Raw genomic sequence first — 24,703 nt, forward strand, 5'->3', positions numbered from 1 at the left:
ATGTAGAATGTAGGATGTAGGAAATTACTGTGTAAAAGATAATGTATGATTGAGGACAACTTTTTAAATAAGAATTAATTATCAACAACATAATGTCATTATCCCTTATCATTATTTCTTACAAATAAAAAACAACGTTTTCACTGATGCTGCTCCAATGGTGGGCCAACATGCCCACCATCCTACAAAAATAATGCCTACCAATTTCCTTTTGTAAGATATACCAATGATTAGTAGGGTAGAAAATGACTAACGAATTGGTAACATTTACGAAAAAAATCGTCATATATACTAAATTTTCCTCTCAGTGTATGTAGGAAGCAGAGATGCCAGGTTTGAAGACATTTGACTTACTGTGAAGACATCTGGTTTTGTGAAGACTTTTTAAAGACATTATGAAATATGTGAAGACATTTTAGTATGATAGCGTTTTTTGAGTTTTTGAGAGATATTGGGCCCTATTCCAGAAAACGAGACGAGCTAGTATGTATTGCATAACCAATGTATGTTTTCAACTGCAATTATCAAATTCAATTCAGTAATTGCAAGATTTTACAGATTTTCAAATGGACCTCTCCCAAACAACACAACCAAATGTAAACATTGTACTCATATCTAGGGATGCTAGATGACTGTTTTGAATATATGAACACGGCACGAAAAGAGTCTTCACATATTAAACGAAAATGAGTAATTCAAAACAACTACTTTATTGGAAATACGTATATATAGATTTAAAACTTTTCTTGATAAATCGTTGATTAGGTAAACAAACATTGCCCCCAATAAATCCATAATAACAAAACGTCTGATTGATAAAACCATGGCTCGAGGAAAAATATCAATGAAACCAAAAGATATATGAAACTTATTCCTTTTGTTATGTTTTTTTTTAATATTTTGGCACTGAGAAAAGAGTATCGATTGATCAATTTTAAAACTGTTTGTTGTTTTTCTCAAAACAAAAACATGTCTTCTCATCTGACATCACTGATCATACCGAGAAAAACTGACTGAAGTCTCTCCAGTCTACCAAATAAAACATTTCAATGAAACTCGTGTACTGGAATGGGATATTTTGCTCGTCTCGACAGTGACTGAAGCCGAGACGAGACGAGACGAATTGCTCGTCAAAAGACGTAAACTTTTTAAAGCCTGAAAAAATGGAAACCAAGCTTTGGAATTAGGAGTTTTCGAAAGCGCTCATTTTTTCATGTTGCGTGTATGTATGTAGAGAGAGAACATCCGGAATCATCGGAGAATGAGGCTTGTTAAATTCACTCTCGTTGAATTCAACAAGCCTAAGGGTGGGTTTAGACTAGTGATATATTCATGTGAAGAAATATGATGAGATTTATAGAAATCGCATCAACTGTTTACACTAGCGTGAACTTCTATAATGAATATATTCATATTTTCGGTGAATTTATTCACCTGAAGTAGAACTGCATCCAACTTTAGTGATTTCTCACCAGTGAGATATTCACAAGCGTTTACATATGCTGAATTTATTCAAGTTATATATACCTCGAATAAGTGTATCATATTTATTCTCACCCGTTTACACCTATATTCACGTGAATAAATCCATCTATAGCTATAGATCTCCCTCATGTAAATAAGTCTTCGCTATATCCTCTCTGGTTTAGCAGAAGTTCCCTCGATTACCTCCTCAGTTTCCCAAAGATAACTCTCCGCCGTCGTGATTGGAGTTCTTTTAACAGTACGCGCGATGAATAACGGAATATATCACTGGGTAATTAGTTTCAGAGAAATTCTTTTCGATTATCTTCTCAGGTTTCCCACAGTCAACTCTCTGTCGTCGCCATTGGATTTCGACAAAAAAAAGTGCGATGAACAATAGAATATATAGGCGGCCCAACTAATCTTACAGTTTCCCTGAGGTCACCTAAAGACAATCTCTCCCGCGAGTTGTAATATACATAGTATAGTCATAAATACGTATTCTACACGCAAACAGTAATAGGCATATCAGATCCTTTGCTTTAGGTATTTGACAGTTGTTACTTTTAGTTCATTATTGCGCAATAAATTTTTGGTATCAGTTGTTTGCAATCATGTGGGGACACGTCGAAAATCGTATTGTGATATCTATCATACTTTGCAACCACTTGGAATCACCCGCAATTTCGTGTGTCGTGCTGGTTAGAGGCTATGATTTGTTCTACTCTTTCCCCGTATATTGAGTCGCTCAAGTACGCCCTCACCCGTGCAGTGAACAACTTTCCTATGGAAGTAGTGCGTGCTGCAGTCGATAAATGGTCAGATCGTCTCCACCTATGCTGAAAGGCAAATGTAGGTAATTTCGAATAACTTGTTTGTGTAATTTGTAGCTGTTGAGTAGCTGAATAAAACTTTGAAAGAAATTTTATAAAAAGATGATTTGATGGCTAATATTCCGTGTACCAGAATTTTTGAATATACAAGGTAGGAGTTTTTTTCAGAATTTCATTTCGTCGAGTGGTCGATAATTCACGTTTACATGATCACATCACTTACCTCAGTGAATCCTGATTCTTACTTCTTCCCACTAACAACTATCTCTCCCATGACAATTACAAGAGAATCACGTCGAGAATATCATACTAACATTCCTTCCCTTCCACTGGTGACTTTAAGGAGGTGGCCGGCGTCGTTATTGACTATTTGAAGCTCGAATCTCCGAAACTTGCACAATGAGAATGCTTTGCTATTTCCAAGCGCAATTCAGTGTGTTCTTTGTGCAATCTCGCTGGTTCAGGTCAATCACAGAGAGCAACTACGAAGTGCACAGTCGACTCAAGCTCAAGCTCACAATGTTTATGTGTTTTTCGACTTTTTCTTTGGGAAACTTCCTTTTTGGGGAGAGCGCAAAATCGATGCGTGCGTCTTCAATGATAGTCTTTTTTTTCGTCTTTTTCAGGTTTATCGTTAACAATCTATTTCGAGTCAACAGCAGTGGTCATATGTTATAGGAAACTATCTTTGAGGTAAATATCATTCTACATCGAAAAAATAGTTCGAACACACATATAGCGTTCGGCGAGAATATCTTATGAGAATCACATTTTACAGCGAACCTATTCTATTCTCTTGGCTAAACCAGCCATCACCAGGCCCTCGATGAAATCGTACCCGTCGTCATCGAACAGTCTTACCTCCCATGGGCATATGTTGTCCCTATTTAAACACAACACAAAAATATTATAAATAAAAAAAATCAAATCAGCCACAAACTAGCTTACGCTATCTCCGCCTTGAATTGTTTATCCAGAAGTTTCCTATTTAGTTCTACCACCGCTTGTTTGTGGTAAAGCTTCATCTCGAGAACCGATGCGAAACGACACAGCATAGCCTGATGAGGAAGATAATCAAAATGATCATCCCAGTGGCGAAGCTCGTTCGTTGTCACCATCTCCATGTTGCCGTAGTCTACATAAAACACGGAAACGTTGCGTTCGTCGTAATATCGCGCCACCTGAGCTCGGTACCAACGTTTGTCTCCGTACAGGGCAAACACCCGCTGCCTGAAATCTGCAACAATTCAGCGAACAATATTTAGACATTTCACACAGGTAACCCCCCGACCCCCATTCAATTATTATTACTCACACGGTGGTCTGGTGAGCTTCCGATAGCGAGCCACAACCGTCGGATCGTTCATTTTAGTTTCCATCTCGAGTACGTACTTGACGGGGTCGTTGTATTCCGTTACGACTTGACACCAGAAGTGGTCCACTCCCCGAATGAACTTTGGGATGAGAGAAATCTTCGATTCGATAGCGGGGACCATGTGTTTGTATGGTTGACTGAAATTATCGTCGTTCGCGGGTTCATACCCACGGAACGAACAGTCGGACTTGTCATCCATGAAACGAACTCTGCGAGGAACCTTGTCGACGGTATCTGATCTCAGCGAGGAGTTTTCATTCGAAGAATTTGGTTCGACCGGATCAAATCTAGCCGAATTTTCGTTTGAAATTATAGCCGACATCTGACAATCTGACTCATCATCATCAAAGCACAGCTTGCTAAGCTCTAAGAACAGAATGGAATTCTCTACGGAGACCACCCTGTAGTATACATTGGTGTGCATATTATCCAGCAGAAACTGGTGCATATCGTCACATTCCGCATCAGCTTTCACGTTTACCAGTACACAGTGCATGGCGTAAGCCGGGGGTTTCTGGTAGTGTTCCGGCAGGCTGTACACCGACATGCTTTCCTCGTACTCGAGAACTTCACCAGTTTCCAGAAGATAAACATAGGCCCCTTCCAAAGGGGGGGCACTACTCTCGGTGTGCACCGTATTTCGAACCGCACGGAAGTACATGTTGTCCATGTAGACTGCGAATACCGTTCCAGCTGCCGGCAGCTGGGTAAGTTGGATCAGCACAGTGGAGCCCATGTTCTCCAGGGTGCCCATTATTTTCACGAATTCCGATCGCACTTTTCGGTCCAGCATACAGAAGGATAGATCTGCGGGTCCCACAAAAGAGATAGCACAGCGGCCCGTCTGATGAGGGTAGTCTGAAATTGTTCCAACGGAGTGATGTTAGCAGGATACTGGTTATTTGATTATGATTCAGTTTGTTAATGTTCGAAGAAACTACGTTTTATCCCGAAAGAGAAAAATGCTCTTTATAGCTTATAAATCAGATTGACGAAAGACAGACTGCGCATAATAAAAGGCTTCATTTTGTTGTACGATTCCACGGGAAATTAAAAAAAAAAAACAATTTTTTATGGAGTTACAAGGAGAGGTCTAAGTTGGCGTTGTCTGTTCGTTTCGTCCCAAGGTAATATCCGAAGTGGTAAAATGATATCCCTCATTTTGTAGGTATGTTTGTGTAGAATGATATCTCTATATCTTGGTTTGGCAGCCCATTTGCACCTGCAGCTGGAAAATGATTTTTCCACGCCACCTGGGCCATCACCACGAATCGGTAGCCTAAACCTCTTTTTGTAATAAACATTGTATTCGAAGCAGGAATTTTGGGAAAGATGAACACTAATTAAAAAGATATGTTTTGAAGTTCAAGTTGATGTACTCAATAAGTTTTGGAGGTTTTCGAATAGGTCTTAAAAATGATTGAACAAAAAGGCTTGACTAAGATCACCCTGAAGGACCCTGTAATTTTTAACATTTTTTCATGCCTAAAATTGCTTCCGGCATCCGGAATGATAGATTCGGATTACGTTTTAAAAACCGCTAAGCCAGGCTTTAACAGCCATCTGAGTTGGTTTATTGAACGAATGCTTCAGTCCGGTTTTTTTCGCCAATTCTAAAATCAATTTTCTGACTTTCGTTAAGTACTTTCCATAGAATCTTCTCTCTCGGACGGAATGTCACACTAGCTGTGGTTCCTGTTGCTGACTGAAAACAGTCGGAAGTGATCCTAGCTGTGGTGAAAAATTAGAATTGTCGAGGTGCCGTATGAGTGTTCGTTACACACATAACATATTATAATATTATTGTAATATAGTTTGTTCAAGAGTATGCCTATAAATTTCAATAAATATTTTTTATTCTTACAAATAATGTTATACAAAAGATTATATCAAATAATCAAATAATAATAATAAAAAAAATAATAGCAAATAATCAACAATAACGCAACAATTTTTCTAGTTGACTTTTCAAATATTTAGCTGTTTACGTTGGAGTATCACATTAACATCCAGAAAGTCAGGCAAACCGCTCTGAATGGTAGTTTCAATCAACGGCACCGGAAGAGTTTGCTTCATAGAAAGAAGCACGAGGATTACGATTCTCATGTTGTCATTTTCGTATTTTTTTGCAACTGCTTATGTGTGCTGTGTGCAAAGCTGATGATGAATTGATTATTTCATTACTCGAGATAAATGCCTGCGTTATTAATTGTTTGTGGAACTTTAATACTATCTATGATTCAGAGACGAACAGACCTAGAAGGTGAGAAAAAAAAACTATCTACTATCTATTATACTATCTATTTTTTACTCTTGTTTATATTTCCCTATACTGTGACTATATAGCTCACGAACTGTATCCCAAGGGGCAATATGGTCCCCTTAAGAACGAAACGATCTAAATTATGTAAGAACATCTATGAATTATGCTACATGTTAAAACTTTATGATTTGAAACCTTATTAATCAACGTACATTGTATAAATATGCTTTAAAAAATATTGTTGTGGAAAATTTACACTTTTAAAAATGTGTTCCATTTCCGTCGATCGAGAGCACTACGTGGTAAAATGGGCCACCATGCGGGACAATATGACCATGTTAGTTGATTCCATCGATTAAGCATGTTTTCGCTAGGAAATAACGTAACAATTTCATAAAAGGGAAGTTTATTCTATTTTGCAACTATCACGTATATTTTATTGGATTTCATTCAGTTTGCATGTACAAAAAATAACAATGTGATCAAAGTGATTAGACGGCAATTTTCCGTTACTCAAAGCCGGAAAAGATATTACCTGTGCAGTCTTGTAGCCACGATTGGTATTGATAGCATTGGTTTCATCCATCGTCGCCCGTAGAGGAACTGAATTGTGCCCCACAGTGGCAACATAGGGTGTCCTGTGGAAGATTCTATAATAGTTATTCCGTGTTCAGAACCCACCGCTTAGCTGAAGTTGTAGCGCTCTTCTGTCTTTTCCCCCGCATTGCCAGGATTTTGCCATTTTTGGTCTGCACCTGTTGAATGAAGACAATAATTCTTAGTTTACCTGCTTCTCCTATTGATAAAAGATAGTTATTGGAATCACTGATGTCTCATCGACGTTGAATTGCCTTACTGGTGGAATGTTGTATTTCTGCTTTATGCCTTCAGTAAATCGTAGAATTTCCCGACTGCCACGCGATGAAATCCTTGTGCCCTGGCGGCGGAGGTTACTTCTGGTGCTTTCCCAAAACTTGCCAACTAACCTATTCCGGTTAATTGCTTTTAGCTATTGAAAAGAGTGGCAAATACCATTTCTTTCGGTCGAATCATACGTCAGCTTCCGGATTGCTTTCTTCGTTACACCGTAGAACCGTTGTTCCATGGAGAGAATATAATCTACAAGCTCGTTCTCTTGCTCCGTCGTAAAAACATGTCTAGATGATCCGAGCAGCTGGAGCTATTTGTGATTCTCGCGGGACACAATGCACGAAGGCTGCATATCGCACTGACGGACCACTCTTCACTGCTTCGATTGCCGCGTTCAAACTGGTCTGTGACCACTTTTTACGATCGGACGTTCTGGTATAATTTCGTATGATTCCACATCTAGCTATTTCCAACTATGTTTACAAATTTTGACAGCTGTATTTAAAGGTTATGTTGAAAAAATACCTGGTCATACTGCCTCAAGCAGGTATGCCCATTTGGCCCCGTACATTTACGCTCAATAAAAATGAACTGATCTTTTACATAAAACGGCAAAACAGCCATACCAATACGAATTGATATAAAGAGCAGAGTCATAAATTTCAGTATGAAGCGTACAAGGCTTATTTTGTTGACTGCTTTTCTAATATGTTTTTTGTGATAATCAGTCAATGTGAGATTTCTTTCAATATATTTACAAAACAATTGAATTTGAATACGGTTTTCACGGAGATACTTAAAAGAAGTATCTCTAACAAAATTGTTGGAAAATAAGTGTTATTGGTTGAATAACAAGCCCAAACGAAAGGGTAGTGATTGCCCCTATCTACACTATTTTGGGAAAAAATTGTTTGCCGGAAATCATCCGTTTTCTTTGGAAGTACCACGCGAGTGACAACGTAGTCTTTTGGCCTTACCTTGCATCATCCCGTTCCGCGAAAAGAAAAGCCCTACAAACGTGCCACAACTACGTCCAATTGCACATTTTTGGGGTGAATCTTCAGATCCCGCCACGTTTAATGACTCGACGGTTCATAAGATCCCAAATGATGCTAACACGACCACACCGGTTTATAAATTTTTATGATAGGATTGTTGATCATACGAGTGGTTTTGCAAACGTCAAAAATCAGAACAATAGTGATTACGAAGAAATTTTTAAAAATATTTGTATTCCAAATATTCTTATTACCGCATAACTTAGTAGTAAATACCTCATACTTACCTAACTGTATACCCTAGATTCAAGAATTATCAGATAATTGCTATTTCAACTAGTTCTAAAATTAGAAATTGAGGTTTAAGAAATACAATTCGAATAGGAAGCGTTATATTTTCTAAACTAATCTGAATAAACTTAAGTTGAAGACCAGGAAAATTTCACAATTTAAATTTAAAATAATTGTTTAAAATGGCAACTACTGCACGTACTGTATATCTCCCAGTTTCTCGCAAGCCTCGAATAAAAAAAAGAGCGGCTTGGACAGTCCCCCTTCTCGCTGATTGTCAGTCACAGACGAACGTTCTTCGGGAACCTGGTGTGGGAGATATCTTTGGTATCATCACTTACCTTCTTGTTGGGGGACGTAAAGTACCCGAAAAAATGACTAAATCCAGTCCTTTTTTGAATGCATACGGTTTTCGGCAAATCGGTTTTGATCAATAGGAAAAAAACAAAAAAAATACATCGGAAACTGCTTTGAAAGAAAGGGATTTTTATGTATCTTTAATTTATATTCTTTATTTATAATTTCTCTATATGTATTTAATTTAACAAGGAGGGATAAAAAAAATATATCTACGCGTTGAACAAGATAAGTGAAACTAAGTAATCGAAATTCCTGATTCATAATTTCCTAATTTTGAAATGACAGTGCCGGAAGTGTTTACCTATACATACAAGTGACACTCAATTCTTTATCGACCACTCGCACTCCCAGTGCCGGCTAGTTTTTCGTTACATATCGTGTTTTTTTTATTATTCGTTTATTTTTGCAATCTCCGTTACATAAGTTTTAAGGAGCCGAATTCTAATTTTTTTTTTTCTCTATTATAGTGACTTTCACACAACTCATTTCGGCTGATTCGTCACTTTTACTTCCATTTTTGGAAGAATGTCGGGAGTGAGAATTGAACTCGTGATCTCTGCGTGAGAGGTATGGATGTTACCACTACCCCAGATCGCATCCACAATGATTATATATATTTTTATAACTATATATAAACTTTTTTTTTAATTCTATGCACATATCGTGTTGTTCGTTTTTTTTTTATTTATTTTTATTTATTTTTTACCCTCCACTCACCCCCATCTCGAAGATACTCTGACTTGAGGATCCTAGAGTTGGGCTCCAGTTATTAAAAAAAAAAAAAAAAATAAAAAGGACATAAACAAACATTTAGAAACGAGGTGAGTGGACAAAAACATGAAGAACAAAAATGTATGGACCCCAGTGAAAAAAAAAATTTTTCTTTTAAGGGATCCATATAAGAGGAGAAACATAAAATAGAGAAAAAAAAAAAAAAAAAAAACAAAACATGGAACATTAATTTCTCAAAATAGGGTACTGGCAAGCATACAACGATACATGGATTATTGTGGTTGATCGATCTATAATACGAAAACATTGGTCATTGATTTGAGATATTGTTTTAATTTCTTTTTAAAATTATCAGAACGTGTGATAGTTCGAATTTCAGATGGCAAGGCATTAAAACGAGATGGTCCATAAAACAGAATGCGTTGCTGACCAACATTAGTTGTTGCTCTACTTCGCATTAAATTTTGTGCTTGTCGTGTGATGTGTTGATGATTTACTATAGGTATTGTCAAGTTATGGTGAATATCATTGTCATTAATAACGCTGTGGATAAGTTTGATAGTCTGAAATTCGCGTAGTCCAAGAAGAGGCAGTATTTTATGAGAATCGTCGGAATATAAGTCTAACGTTGGATGGAGGATTGGTAGTTTGTATATTATTTTCAGACACCTATTTTGCAACACTTGTAGTTTTTTAAGTTTCGTTTTACATGCGTGTCCCCAAACCACTATTCCATATTGCAGTAATGAGTGAATACATGCAAAATAAAAATTTTTCAACGGTCTCTGTGATACAAAGTAGGATACTCTTTTCAATATACCACAAAGTGAGGAGATTTTTCTTTCTAAAGAATTTATTTGTTGTGTCCATGATAAACCTGTATCTAAATGTATTCCAAGGTATTTAAAATGGTTCACCTTGTCAATCGAGACATTCTCAAACTTTGGGTCGGGACAAGCGAAGATTTTTTTCCTTGGTGAATGGAAGAACATGTATTTAGTTTTTGACAAATTTAGTGACAACAGATTTTGTTGAAAATACCTACAAAGAATAGTCAGATCATTTTCTATATTTGTTACGACGGTTCTGGAGTCAGAGCATGGATAAAACAATGCTGTGTCGTCAGCAAACAGTCTAGCAGTTCCTATCAATGGCAGATTACCGATATCATTGATGTACAACAGAAACAACAGAGGTCCAATATTGCTGCCCTGTGGTACACCAATGTTTATTGAACGCAGGGCACTTTTGGCATTATTCAATGCAACATATTGCTGTCTACCGGTGAGATAGCTATGTACGAGGTCGCTGGCAAGTCCTCGGATTCCATAAGTATTCAATTTTTTCAATAATATGTCATGATCAATTGTATCGAAAGCCTTTTTAAGGTCCAGAAAAAGAGCACCAACTATCAATTTACGATCGATACCATCTATCAACTCATCCACGAGCTCAGTGATGGCAGTTATAGTGCTGCTGCCACGTCGAAACCCATACTGAAGCTTGTAAAATACATTGTTTTCATTTAAAAAATTGAGTAATCTTACAATGAGAAGTTTCTCAAATATTTTATTGAATACTGATAGTGTTGAAATCGGTCGATAGTTGCTAGGGTTCGTGCAATCACCGGATTTGAAAATTGGCACAATTCTAGCAATCTTCAAACAGTTTGGGTATCTTCCTGTAGACAGCAATATATTGAACATTTCCGAACAAATTCTGGAAAAGGCAACTGCGTTCGTTTTTATAGCATTCGCTGGAATATTATCGGATCCGCAACCTTTTTTACTGTTCAGATCTTGGATGATCCTAAGCACCTCCGCTTGATTTGACGGATACAAAAAAATGGAGTTTGGGACATGATGGGAGTACATTAATGGGTTACCATCATTACGTTTAGGAATTTCGTTTGATAACTGGGTTCCGATACTTGAAAAGTATTCGTTAAAAATTTCACACACTTCTTCGTCATTTGTACATTCCACACCATTATGAGTCAGACCAATTTGGGTTTTTTCCTTTGAGCGTCCTAAAATTAAATTCAGTGTTTTCCACATTCGTGATTGATTCGTATTGTTAAGTATTTGTTCGAAATATGCTCTTTTAGATTGTCTTTTCTCTACTTGAACTTTTTTTGAAATAAAGTTGAACATTTCTTGTAGATGTGAATCATTAGGTCGACTTTTGGCCTTTTTCAGATATTTACTCTTTATTTTCAATAATTTCCAGAGATCATACGACATCCAAGGACAAGCGTTTCCTTTGGTGTTGACCTCAACAGAAATGGTTCTGGAACATTGCGCCAATATCGAATTGTATGTCGACGAGATATTTGTTAAACAAAATTCAACGCCTTGGTCACAATTCACCGTTTCCAAGAAATTCGAGAAGCGAGAGTTCAGTATGTTGTAATTTATGATCGTCTTTTTTATTCTGGTTTTGACTTTGCGTCCGTGTAGTCTTAATGAAGATACAATCAATGAGTGATCGCTAAGATTTGAGAACACAGTATCATTCCGAGTATTTTCCACATCTATGATTCTACATATAACATGATCCAGTATATTATTACTCGCATTACGTGTGGTGAATGTGTTGCAACATATATAACCTAATGATTGTAACAGATTACTATAACGTACTACAATATTATTTCTAGACAAATTTACAGGAACATTCACATCACCTACAATGAAGTATGGTCTTGATTTTGAACGATTTAATGTATTCTCCAGAAAATCATAAAATCTGTTAAAGTCAAAAGAGGGGGGACGATAAACACCTATTACATCGAAAATCTGACTATTAAGTGACAGCTCTATATGTATGAAATGAAATCCATCTAAATTTTGATTGTCAACGATTTTAAGTTGAATTGAATTTTTAACGAATACAGCCAAACCTCCAGCAGATACGTCACGACAAGAGAAGATCGCTTTATATCCATTTATATTGTAAATTGAGCAAATGTCAGCTTTAAGCCATGTCTCGCCAATTACAATGACATCTATGGACACACCACACTGATTAATAAATAAAATTATCTGGTCAAATTTTTCCAAGTCATTTATTCCACGAACATTCCATTGAAGAATTCTCAAATAGTCACCGTTTATATTATTCCAACTAATGTTAAAATCGTTTATATCGTCATGGAAAAAGTTAGTAATATTTGTATTAGTCATTGATAAAAAATAAAACAATTTATATGAAACAAGAAACGAGGTAAATAGACCTGAAAAAGATTAAGGAACATTGTTGTCTAGTCTTTTCCTTTTGGGCGAGGGAGTCTTGGCCACGTTTAAATATCGCGTTATTAGTTTACTGAGATCTTCTCTGTTTTTTACGACGTCAGGTCTATCACCATCTCTTTTCTTTACAAGAATTGTTCCGAATCTGCCAGGCCAAACATATTTAATGTTTAATACTTCCTGCGATTCACGAAGTTCGCGAAGAAGTTCAAAAGAAAGCGGAGTTAATTCATCACGAATGGAAACAGAAGTTGGTCTACCATTCAACAGTAAGGATGAATCAATTTCTGTTGACAATAGTTTACCTTTCTGTTTCTTTCTTTCAAGCACCATTTCTTTATCGGCTACATCATTGAAAACCACTTTGATGGGAATCAACGCTGTATTATTGTTCTTTTTTGTATGAAGCCTGGTGGCTGATATTATGGATCCTGTTTTCAAAGTTACGCCAAGAGACTGTATTGATTTATCAATTAGTTGAACTGCGTTTTCATTGTGTGTTGTAGGTATGCCCATAAACAAAGCATTTTTTTCGTTCATTACCCGATTTGTTTTATCCGTGTACAACTCAAGTTTATGGACCGTCTCAATTAATGCAGATTGCGATTTCCTCAAACTGAGAAGCTCCAGCTTTAGCTCGTCATTTTCTACCTTTAATTTATTGAAATCATTTACAATAGCATCAAATTTGGCCGATAGGAATTCCTGGGAATTCTCTATAGCAGTGGTTATCAGTTTAACTTCCGATCTGACATTTTGCATTTCAGTGGACACTGCGTTCTCGATTGTTGTTTTTAATTCAGTCGCGAGCGTTGCAATTAATGCTTCTTTGTTATTGGACATCTCGACAATACGCTGGTATATTTTCGCACAGTCGGGAGTACAAAAATGCGGCTTTTCACGCGCACGACGAACCGCATTTCCGATTATGTTTTTACATTTCAAATGTGCACTAGAGAAACAGTACAAACATGTGATAATTTTATTTGAGTCAAGTTCTTTCCGTTCACAAATCACACATATAATTTCGTCATCCATGTTAAAAATCACAAAAGAAAAAATAAATAAAAAATAAAATAAATAAATAAATCACAGGTCAGTTAACATAGGACAGAGGGAGTATGATGGAAAAACAGATATAGCCTTGCGATGGCTTCAATGCTTTCCCATTGCTGTATGCAAAACCAAGAATGAGTCCAGCTGAGTTTGCGAGCGAGCTATTGTGAAACACGCTGTAATTGATTCGATCAAAGGACAGACAGCACCTACCTTGTACTACACAAGTGTTTTTTATTTTTTTTTCCACATCAAAGCGACGTACAGAGACTCACACTGTGATATTCATTATTGTCTAGACTGGACTATATCGGACAAACTATTAGTTACTTACTTCCTTGTCGAATTGCATGCAAGTCAGAGGCCGCACGCTTGCACACAATCTATTAGGTGTATAGTTGTATGCAGCAGCGCTGGACTCTGACACTTATAATCGGAAGGTAAACTAGGGCGATCTGTAGCAGCCCAACACAATCATGAAGCACACAAGCAGAGCCAATGTAAGAACACTCTTCCAACACAATTACAAGAGGCACGACAATATTTGATCTACACTAATACAAGAGCACTATTCAAAGTTCAAACGATGAACAATTTGCTCGATGCTGTTTTTCTGTTTTGTCAATTTCACTCTAAATAATGCACGAATTCACCTAAACTCAGGTCTCACAGCAAACTCAGACTCTTAAATTAGGAAAAAACCACACCACATCGGAAGGAAATACACTTATACACATATATTTTAAGAAACTTTATGACGAAGACAAGAAGAGCCGTATCAACCACAACAATAGATATCGATTTCCAATTCGTTTATTTGTGAGGCTAAATCGCAATGACTTTACGGAGCCACTAAGTAATGTTTTGTATTTTACTAGTCATACCTGAATACTAGACCTATCAGAAATCAATCGAACGCTCGTAGTTTGTTCGAGGTTAGGAAGGAATTGGTCAGGTTAGGACCATGGGAAAAATCGTTGATAACGAAATCGTCGTGCAATTCAGAAATCGTCAAATTTAAGTGATTTTCATCGGTGTTTTCCAAATAACAACACAATCAAATGTGAGCTTTGAAACTATGAACAAGGTTCAAACTCAATGTATGTCAGTTTGTATTTTTATAATGGTATCAAACATGTTCGATTCCTCACATTCTTTGTAATCTTGAACGAAAATAGTGTCTGATGATGATGTTATGAACTAACCTCTTAAACTACGATTTAATTTCCAAAAGAGCGAACCAAATTCAAATGCATTGGTGGGTCACGCATCAAACAATTCGACCACTCTGCTCAATATCCTAACGCTAGCGCTTATAATTATTGGCCCAATCTATCCACCAGGAGTTAACGTCGGCATTAAGAAATATGAGGAAATTCATAAAAAAATCTCGGAGCCATAGATTTATAGAACGTAATTGTCTTCATTCAAATTTTAACAATTTAGAACTGTAATCAGACATGCTAGTATAAAAAAAAACTTTGGTTCTTACTCACTCAAAACTTCAGTAGATATGGCGTGTACAAGCGGAAACATGGCAAACCGAGTTTGCAACACAACACTGCTCGACCACATATTGAAAAGTCAATGAAAATAGGAAAAGCTTAAATGAGAACTTGTTCCGATCAATGAGCGCTTTGCTCTTAATGAGAATGCCAACCATGGCTCGTTTTTTGGAGAGTCTCAAACGATGTGTTGTTTTTTCATTCGCTACTAGAAAATGAGAACCTATTCAAGGGCCCATCAGGTAGGTCAGATTTCTCAACTTTGCTGCTTCTTCTTTTTTTTCTTTGTTTTTAAGAGGCTTTAAACTTTGAAGTTCATTCGCCTCTACGGACTTTGCTGCTTGTTTCTATTGTTCAAAGAAATGATTTTGTTGAAAGAATGGACCGTGTAAGGTATGTTTGGATTACTGTGCACAATGGCCTTCTTTTTCGTTCCATTGACATGACATCAAACAAAGCACGACTGTATAACTTACTGATTGGTTGCCATAGCGGTATATTGGAGAACACAATATGTGGTAAACATAAGGGACACAATGTGACTGTACTAAACAAATATGAGCACTATCATTTCGTTAAGCCCTCCTCTAACTCCTAGTGTATAAATACTTGTTATTTTCTAACATCTTGAACAGAACTTAACATTATAAATAACATTCAAAGACACAAAACTATTTTGATGAGGCAGTGGAAGACTGGTGGCTGACGAATCCGGGACATAATTGCTCCGAACCCTCAGGCCGGCACTAAGCCTTGCTTGTCACTGAACACGATCGGTTGTCGCAGATGGGCCAACTGTTGGTCCACCAACAACTGACCAATATCGTTGCCTGTGGTATCGAAAAGGTATACCTCCCAAATGGAGCGAATATCCCTAAAAAAATGGAAAGATTTATACTAGCTCCAACTGCGAAGATCTGTTATTCGCCGTACAACACTTCCACGGATACTATTTTCTCGAGAATGGCGTTCTTGAGGATCGTTGTGGCTGTCTTCTTCGTGTCTTCCCTCTGATGAACATTAGCTATCCGACAGTGGATGGCTTGGAAGGGAACATAATCGAAGCTGTCGTCCCACAGACGCAAATCGTCGATCCGAACTTTCGCTTTGTTCCCATAGTCCAGATAGAACACACGAATCATCTCATCGTCGATGTATTCCGTCACCTCCGCTCGATACCATCGACCATCCTGCCAAAACGGCGCCAGGACATACTCTCGGGCGTCTGTAATAAGAACCAAATTCCAGATGCCAACACGGGGACACGATTTTTTTTTTCAGTTTGCACTATATTTACAAGGGGTGTGATCCATTGGTCGGAGTTTAGCCACAACCGTGGGATCGTTCAGGCGGCTCTGCATCTCAACCAAATCCTTGATGTTCCGCTCGGAATACAGCTGCCCATAGAACTCCTCCACGCTGACTATCGCTGTGGGAACCATCTCGAGAACTTGTCCCACTTGTGGCTCAACCAGCTGTGCCCTTATTTTCAGCTTATGAAAGGTGCGATCCTTTGTCCACCCATCAGGATCCTTTGCTTCGTGGCGCAACCGACAGCGGGACCCTTTGAAGCAACCCTCGATTTTGGGATCATAGAACGGACAAATTGTCTGATCGTCCTTCGGTACGAAGCCCATCATGGCTTTCATGGCATTCGTGGTGCCGTTCACTTCCTCATATAAAATATCCAGCTGCTCCTGGGTAAGCGACTTCTCCGATATCTTGTATTCCGGAGTAGCATCCGGTCTGAAGGGTTCCACGATGCCTTTGAGCTTGGTTCGAGGAACACGGGCTAAACTCACATTCAGGGTTGATTTCTTCCGAGAGCAAACCTTGAATTGCTTGATTTCATACATATTTTTCCCAAGATATTTGCTGAAATCTTTGCAGGATGGTTCATCGCTAACGCAGACCAAATTGCAACGCACAGCAAACGGCGGAAGCTTCTGGTAGTACTCCGGTAGTTCGAAGAGTGGCATTGTTTCTTCGTAGGCCAGCACCTCGCCCGTATCCAACAGTCTGAGGAAAGGAATCCCACAGAATGCCGCAGCCGAACTTCGAACTGCTCGGAAAATTTGATTGTCCAACGAAACACCAAACACAGCCGCGATGGACTCCGGGAGCACTTCCAGCCGAGTGGTAACGTTCTGCAGGGAGGCGAAAACTTCCCTCACTTTAGTGGTACCGTCTTGAACCACCATGTAGAAACAGGCAGTGCCGGGGATTGCGTACGCTATCAGTGCTATTCCGGTTCGGTCTTTGGTGTCTACAAGAGAAGATTTTCTGTTTTTATTGGCTCTAAATTGATTTGTTGGGACTTTGATGGATGACATGAAACAATGCTAACCTTTCCAAGCTGTTGTAGTATACATCTTGGTTAGAGACTTCCTCTAATGATAATCTTACATCCAATTTTTCACTTTTTGAATTTTTTTTTTACTTTACATTGCAAACTCTTGAATCCTTTTACAAATAATTTTGGGAGAAACTTTCCACATAGACTAATTTTCTTAGACTCAAATGATCTCGACAGAGTTAGAGTGTGATGTTCCAAGTTTGTATAACACAGATTTTGTAACTGATGTCTTCACATCAAGAGGTTCACTGAATTAGCCCCACCATATTTGAGCCTGTGAAGAGTTCAATGCTTTGCTACAATCTTCAATGGCAACGTCTCTTTGATGAATTGCGTTTTTCGAGTCGTAACCCATCACAACGATGTGTGGAACATTAATCACCATGGCCATGGGTAGTGATCCCCGATTTTTGAAATTAATCGTTCATCCACTAATCGAACACTTTTAAGCACCCACAATCCAGTCGACGAACAAAATATCGACCTAACATTGGCCGAAATGCTGTGACTTCTCCGTCTTGCCTACACCCAGAAAACAGATTACTAAAATATGCCAAATCTTTGGTGAGGCAAACATTAGTAGAATGTACATATTTTCTGTATATATTAATCAACTGTATGTAAAATCAATGTTAGATGCAATATACATCCCTGCCAATGATTGGTACATTTTACTAAACGGTATCGGTAACTTTGACGATTGTCATTGCTGGAAACCGTGAAAGAAATGTAAACAGAACATTATTAACCTAATTGTCTAGCTGATAATTGAGTTGAGCGGAACTACTTTTCGATATTGTTTCTCCACAGAAAAAGGTTGAATTTACCCAGACAGGTGAGTGACGTTCTTGAAAATTAATTCAATTTATGTTCTTTAATCAACATTGATTCATATTGGACAGCCAAATAATGATCCATGCTCATCTGTTGCGGGAGAAAGTGAAGACATTACTTCAATAATGAGGAATCTGGGTAATTCGAGACTCTAAAACGAGCCTAGTTGAGCTCTAATTCCACCGCTATATTGTCGGATTTGGTCAAGGGCAACTTCATAAACTATTTTCCGACGATTGTGATCGGTGGTTCGATCAATTGGATGTTTTCGAAATCGTCAAAACGAAGGTTCCGTTTCCACTGACGCTGCGCTTCAACTCAATTTTGAAAAGGGGCATAGAACTGGCTCTTTGATGTAGTCTATCGTAGCTGTTTGTAGTAACCATTCTGTATTTGTAGCCGAGAATCAAACTCAATCGATGCAGGATCAGATGTTGGACGCTGCAATGGCCATGCCTCGAGTTAATGTGCATTGTAATGTGGTTTATACCGCATTTAGATAGTTCAACAAATGACTAAAATTGCATACAATAGTTCAAAAATTACTGTTATACTGGCTGGTTTTACATTTGTTTACTAATGTTATCGCCTAATATGTACGAATAAAGTGCGCTGCACATACAACGTCCCGTCACTGTGAAGTCAACGTGAAGGAATGAAATGTCAAATATTCTCCCATAGAAATCGTATGGTAACATTCACATACATCATCACCGGAAATTGTGACGTCGGCAGAATAAGTCCAAGAGAATATTTGACGGGACGATGACGGTGATGTTGTATGTGTAGCGCACTTAATTCATATCGCAAAAATCAACTAATCATTGGTAATATTTACCCAAAAATCGTCATATATACCAATTTTTCCTAAGAGTGTATAGTTCATTGGTCGAAAATACGGAATAATTAAAAAACCAAATGGTATCACTGGTAGTCCGCTAAACTGTCATCTCAAACAAAAACAAATGGACCATATAACTGGTGAGTAAGGAAACTGTTATCGCTTTTTCTTTCATTAATTATTTCATTTTCGTTCAGACTATGATGTGAAAACATCTGGCTTTTCTATAGCCATCAATAGAAACTAGCCGGAAGATGATTTCCCCCATTACCAGTCGCCAAACAACAAGAACAACAGTGCAGATTTTCACCGTTGTCACAGGAGCCAACAACATCTGCAATTCCAATCAGCAGTATCCTCCAAACCCATGCCGGGGACAGCAACAACAGCGGCAACAGCAGAATCGAATCCTCGGGCACAAATGTGTATCAAGGAAATAAAAACTATCAACGCAGGAGGTATTTATCAACGAGCTCAGCTGGACTCGAATCGTCAATCCGGAAACCCCGGATTTAAAAATTTCGCTGTATTGTGGTTATTTGTATATCACAAACACATATTGTTTTGTAATACGTATTTTTTCGAGTAATAAAATGACTAAAATTGAGTATGTATTTTCCTTTTAATATTTCATTTCATTTTAATAACAAACCAATACAAACAAGCAGCAAGCAGTGCTGGAAGCAGCGCTGCAAGCAGGTCGACGCCTTGCACATGTTGGCGAAAAAGTGGCGTCAAGTTGTTCGATGAATGCATATGAAAGGTCGATAACTCGATTGCAAGGTGGCAGCATTTGAGGTCGATTGTTGACATTTCATCGACCCGATCTTGGCAGGCAAAACGGAATGTGGGCAGTTTCTTATTCGATACGATTAATCGATCCAAATAATCGATTAATCGTCACACTGAGAGAAATAATTAGTTAGACTAATATTTCTCATTCGTTAGAAAGCCATCTGGAATCAAAAAAGTGTTCATTACGCCTGAAAATCAATTATTATCTTTTACGCTCCCCTAAACTCGTAAACGAAGCTCATCTCGCATCGACGGCATTGAGCTTCTTTTAGGAGTTTAGGAGAGCGTCAAAGATTATGATTGATTTTCAGGATAAAACTGCAGCGGCTGTACGGTTTTTTTTTGCTCTGGGTTTGGATCGATTAATCGACGTAAATCATTCGTTCGCTTCGATTATTGGTTGTGCAGTATTCGTTCGATTAATAACCGATTTCTGTAGGAAGTATTCGATTAATCGATTAATCGAACGATTACCGGGGATCACTATTCGTGTCATCAAACAATTTCTTTTCAAGTATGGAAAACCACGAGAAACCTTTCAAGCGAACAATCAAAACGCTAACCATTGCGCAAGGTTTGAGCATCATCGAGCAGGTCGAAAAATATGGACGGAAGCGGTCTGAAGCTGCAAATAATTTCAGTATTGCACAAAGTGCGGTATCAACACTACTCAAACTAAAGTAAAAATGGAATCGGAATGGAAAATTGTATCTAGACCAAAAGCATATAAGGTTGGTCAGAATCGAGAAGCTGGAGCGGTCAATGAATTTTTGTCTTGTCAAGCTAGACAAAATAATTTACCCCTCTTCTATTCTTCGGGATATGGCTTGAGAATTTGTCCAGAAACTGGGAAATCCTAACTTTAAAGCACAACCAACATGGACGGGAGTGATATTCCGCTGGCATAATTAATGTGTCGTGAGCGATGTCGACGGTACAATACCGTTTGATTGCTCAATGTCTTTAAATAATTAGTGCAAAAAGGACCAAAACGTGATTTGCTGTGATCTGATGCCAGATACCGATATACTAGAAAGTGTTGAAAAACCTGAGAAAAACGCTGAAGATAGTAGTTCTATTGAGATGTTAATTCGAACGTTAAATCAAACCTGAAGAATATGTCCGAAATATTGAAATCAACTGAAAATGTTCCTGTGAAACTATTCGAACATTTCTTTGTGATTGAACAGTTCCTGCGTGATCGTTACAATTCAGTTTGAGTAACATGCTTAATCAATATTTTCTTTGTTAACCTAGTGCCTCGTGCAAGTCGGACTCGATTATATACAAATTCGATTATATATGATTCGATTGTGTAATATGTAAAATTTAGGACTCGATTGTATACAGTTTGAAAAAAAAAGTTTTTTTTTATAATTCAAATATGAATAATTTCAAGAAAAAAAATTAACCTTTCAGCATTAAGGTGAAATTTTACTTTTTTTTTGGCTTTTATAAGTACAGTGGATTAAAAATCGCGATTTTTGAAGATTTTGATTGAATCTTCATCAGGAATTGTTTATATCGATATTGCAGCGAAATTAAGAGAGATAGAAGTTGGGTGTCAAAGAACAAAGTGTAAAGAGGTTAGAGAGCTTTTAATTACAAATAAAAAAAAACTTTTAAATTTTCCACTTCAAAAATGTTATTTTAATCCACTAATTTAGATGTTTCACTGCTATATCCTGTACTAAATTTTCACATCTTCCAAATGAAAGCAACAAAATCGGATTACGTAGCATACTTTTCATTGTAGAGTCAGTTTGAGCCAACAGAATCCGAAACAAAGAAAAAGTTCTATAAGTCTGTCATCGTTGAAATTCTAACATATGCGTAGAAGGATTTTTTTCGTGAAATATAACCGTCTATCACCTCCTGAAAGATTCTGGAAAAAATATTTTTTTTATATGAGAAAGGTGTTTTTTCACTTTAAGGGAATGAATCAAAAATTCAAATTCATACCATAATTGGGACACTTACCCTAATATATGACAATTTAAGACAAAACTTAACTCCGCCTGCGAATGACGGATCTCAATAATAGCATGTCCGAATAAGAACCTGAAATTATTGAGAAACCAGAGCAGTGGGTCCAAAGCCCCAGAAAAGGAGGATAGTTGTAATCTAGGTAGTGCGGACTGAATCAAAACGGCTGTCAAAAAAGATCCAATTGAAATGTCAAAAGAGATCCAACGATCAGGAGTGTTATTTTTCTTATGATAATCAACACTATAAAAGAGGTATTGTTGTCAGGGGCAAAAATAATTCAAACAATAAAATGAACGAACTACATTTTTCCGTAAATTGTTTAATTAACCATTGCATCTCTGAAAGAGCATCTCAGCCTTTCACTGAGCTACGCCTTTTTAATGTCCCCTCTCTTTGACATAACGTTTTTCCGAACGAAATAAAAACAAACGAAGTCAGAGTCACGTAAATGTTTACTCCTGCGATTTGAAAATATTCCATAAAAAGTGGAAGGAAGAGATGCCAGATGATTTTTAAAAAAAGTCTGTAAAAACATGTGAATGTCTGTTAAAAATGTGGAAAAGTCTGTAAAAGTGTGCAGATCTATGGAAATGTCTTTTAACGTTAATTTTCACATATTCATTAATACTTTGTACATCGTGATGCACGTAAGATTGTATTTTGTATATATATACAGCCATTCCATGCCAAACCAATATAGTGGTTCTCAAATCTTCGTCAAAAGTGGTAATGTTGTACTTTATCGCAAAACATTAGACTCGTATTTTTTTATTTTTTCATTGGGGTGCCCATTTCCATTTTAGGGTGATCCAAAAAATCATTTTTTTCCACTTTTTCCCAAAATGACTTTTTTTAAAAATTTATAACTTTCGATCCACTTAACCGATTTAGATAATCGGCATATCAAATTGAAGCCAATGAGCTTTAATTGAGAAATATTGAACTTGCAGATAACATGGATCCTATTTTCGTAATTATTGATTGTACTCGTTTTTTAATGTTTTCATGGCTTTGGACTAGTGGGCGCTATATTTTTTTATATTTTTTCTTGTAACGTGAGAATTTTTTACATAAAATATCTCAATATCAGAGATGCTATTTTTTTCGTTTTTGAAATATGATTTTTCAAAACTAATCGATGGTTTGAAAAACAAATTTTACCCATTTTTCCCACTACAAAAACATAACTCTTGAACTATTGGACCGACATGATCAAATTGAAGCTTACGAGCTATTTTTCTTTGGAAAAATGTTACTTTTGCGAAAAAATTTAATTCTTGTTTTTGTAATTATTGATTGAGTTATTTTTTCATAGTTTTCTCGTTTAAAGATAGGAGCGCTATATTTTTTTTATATTTTTTATGGAAAGCTGAGGATTATTTACCTAACATATCAATATTCATATGTGACTAAACTAGAACTATGCTACTAATATCCGTCCCGCAAGTGTGATATTTTTTCAAATTTTGCTTATTGGCTTCCATTTAATACATCGATCATCAAAACCGGTTCAGTAGTTCAAATGTTATGATTTTTTGCAGAAAGTTATTTTTGGACAAAGGGGAAAAAATGATTTTTCGAACCACCGGATTACTTTGAAACATCATATCTAAAAAAACAAAAAAATAGTATCTCTGATATCGAGATATGTTATGTAAAAAATCCTCAGTTTTCAAGGGAAAATATAAAAATATAGCGCCCTCTAGTCCAAAGTCACAAAAAAAAATAAAAAACGACTACGATCAATAATTACTAAAATATAATTATTTTTTTCGCAAGTTAAATATTTTTTAATAAAAGGCTAAGTCATTAGTTTCAATTTTATATGTCGATCATCTAAATCGATTCAGTGATTCAAAAGTTTTTAATTTTCATTTGTCATTTTTGGGAAAAAGTGGAAAAAATTGATTTTTCGGACCACTTAATAACTTATGTGTTGTAAGTGTGTTTAAATGTTTCAACGATCTACACATACATACATACACATACATACGCGTTGTTAATTTTTATAAAAATCGGTATTTCTTCGTTGATATATTGGACATCCACCAAGGTTTGCGGTCTTGTCGTTGATGAAACTTATAAGAAAATACAGTGTATATTTTCCATCCGCCATGCAAGGCTATACAAGTTTTAGATCCCCACTTAGCCATGAACTATGTCTGTGGTAACAATATCGAACAGTAACCCATATTTCGTCATAAGCAGGCCCGAAAGCGAATGTAAATTGTTGAGAATAGAATGAAAATTTCTATTCGATTTTGTTTTAATACTAAGAAGACATAGTCCTAACCCTAGCCTTACTATTTTTCAATAAATCTCCTTGCATTTCAGCAAAACAATCTTATCTAGAACAAAAAATTATTATCAGAGACAATTTTCGTTCAAGATTTTTCGTTACCTGCAGAGAATGAAATTTTTCATTAATTGTGAATAACCGTATCCTCTCTTTCGTCTGCAATGATGTCAGGGCAAAAGTACGGATTCCAAACTTCATACACACCAGATGGGCCAACCAGAAAGACTGCCGGGCCGCAGGTTGAGAATAGCTGGTCTAACGTCATATGTATTGATATAAACTAAATATAATAACTTTTCTGTATTAAAACTGTGGAAAATGTCATATGGTGAGTCGAATATTTTTGATGTGATGAATAGAGCCCTTTTATTTTTCAAAAACCTGTGAAATATTGTTATATCCAAAAAGTCTACAACAAAAACAAAAAGTGTTTTACAGACATGTCTGTAAATTTACAAACATATTTGTAAATCTGGCATCTCTGGTGGTCTAAGAATTTATTGCAAGAAATCGCTTGAAAACATGCATGAATTTGCTTGAAAATGAAATGGATTGAGTCCGCACCACTTAGGTTGTAATAGCTGTTATCCA

General features: G+C 36.9%; 1 protein-coding gene and 1 long non-coding RNA gene across 4 annotated transcripts in view; one reads left to right on the forward strand and one right to left on the reverse strand.

Moving 5' to 3' along the window:
* Positions 1 to 2,921: 2,921 nt before the first annotated feature.
* LOC129763627 (tudor domain-containing protein 6) overlaps positions 2,922 to 24,703 on the reverse strand; it is a 37,963-nt gene continuing 16,181 nt past the window's right edge. Inside the window, exons 1-4 of one of the 3 annotated variants that reach the window (XM_055762899.1) lie at positions 17,346 to 17,628; positions 16,296 to 17,264; positions 15,932 to 16,223; positions 15,162 to 15,872 (exon numbers count right to left, since the gene is read on the reverse strand). In XM_055762899.1, coding sequence (XP_055618874.1) covers positions 15,734 to 15,872; positions 15,932 to 16,223; positions 16,296 to 17,264; positions 17,346 to 17,370 — 1,425 coding nt within the window. In that variant the 5' untranslated portion in view covers positions 17,371 to 17,628 and the 3' untranslated portion in view covers positions 15,162 to 15,733. Of the gene's footprint in view, positions 3,181 to 3,245; positions 3,535 to 3,612; positions 4,531 to 15,161; positions 15,873 to 15,931; positions 16,224 to 16,295; positions 17,265 to 17,345; positions 17,629 to 24,703 lie in introns of those variants that run through there. The other 2 variants (XM_055762891.1, XM_055762883.1) reach the window with 2 other exon arrangements.
* Positions 18,898 to 19,636, forward strand: LOC129763656 (uncharacterized). The gene is made up of 2 exons (XR_008741002.1): positions 18,898 to 19,169; positions 19,227 to 19,636. It is a non-coding gene; the product is annotated as an uncharacterized LOC129763656 (long non-coding RNA).

This window comes from Toxorhynchites rutilus, chromosome 1 (assembly GCF_029784135.1).
Source record: "Toxorhynchites rutilus septentrionalis strain SRP chromosome 1, ASM2978413v1, whole genome shotgun sequence".
NCBI classification, from domain to species: domain Eukaryota; kingdom Metazoa; phylum Arthropoda; class Insecta; order Diptera; family Culicidae; genus Toxorhynchites; species Toxorhynchites rutilus.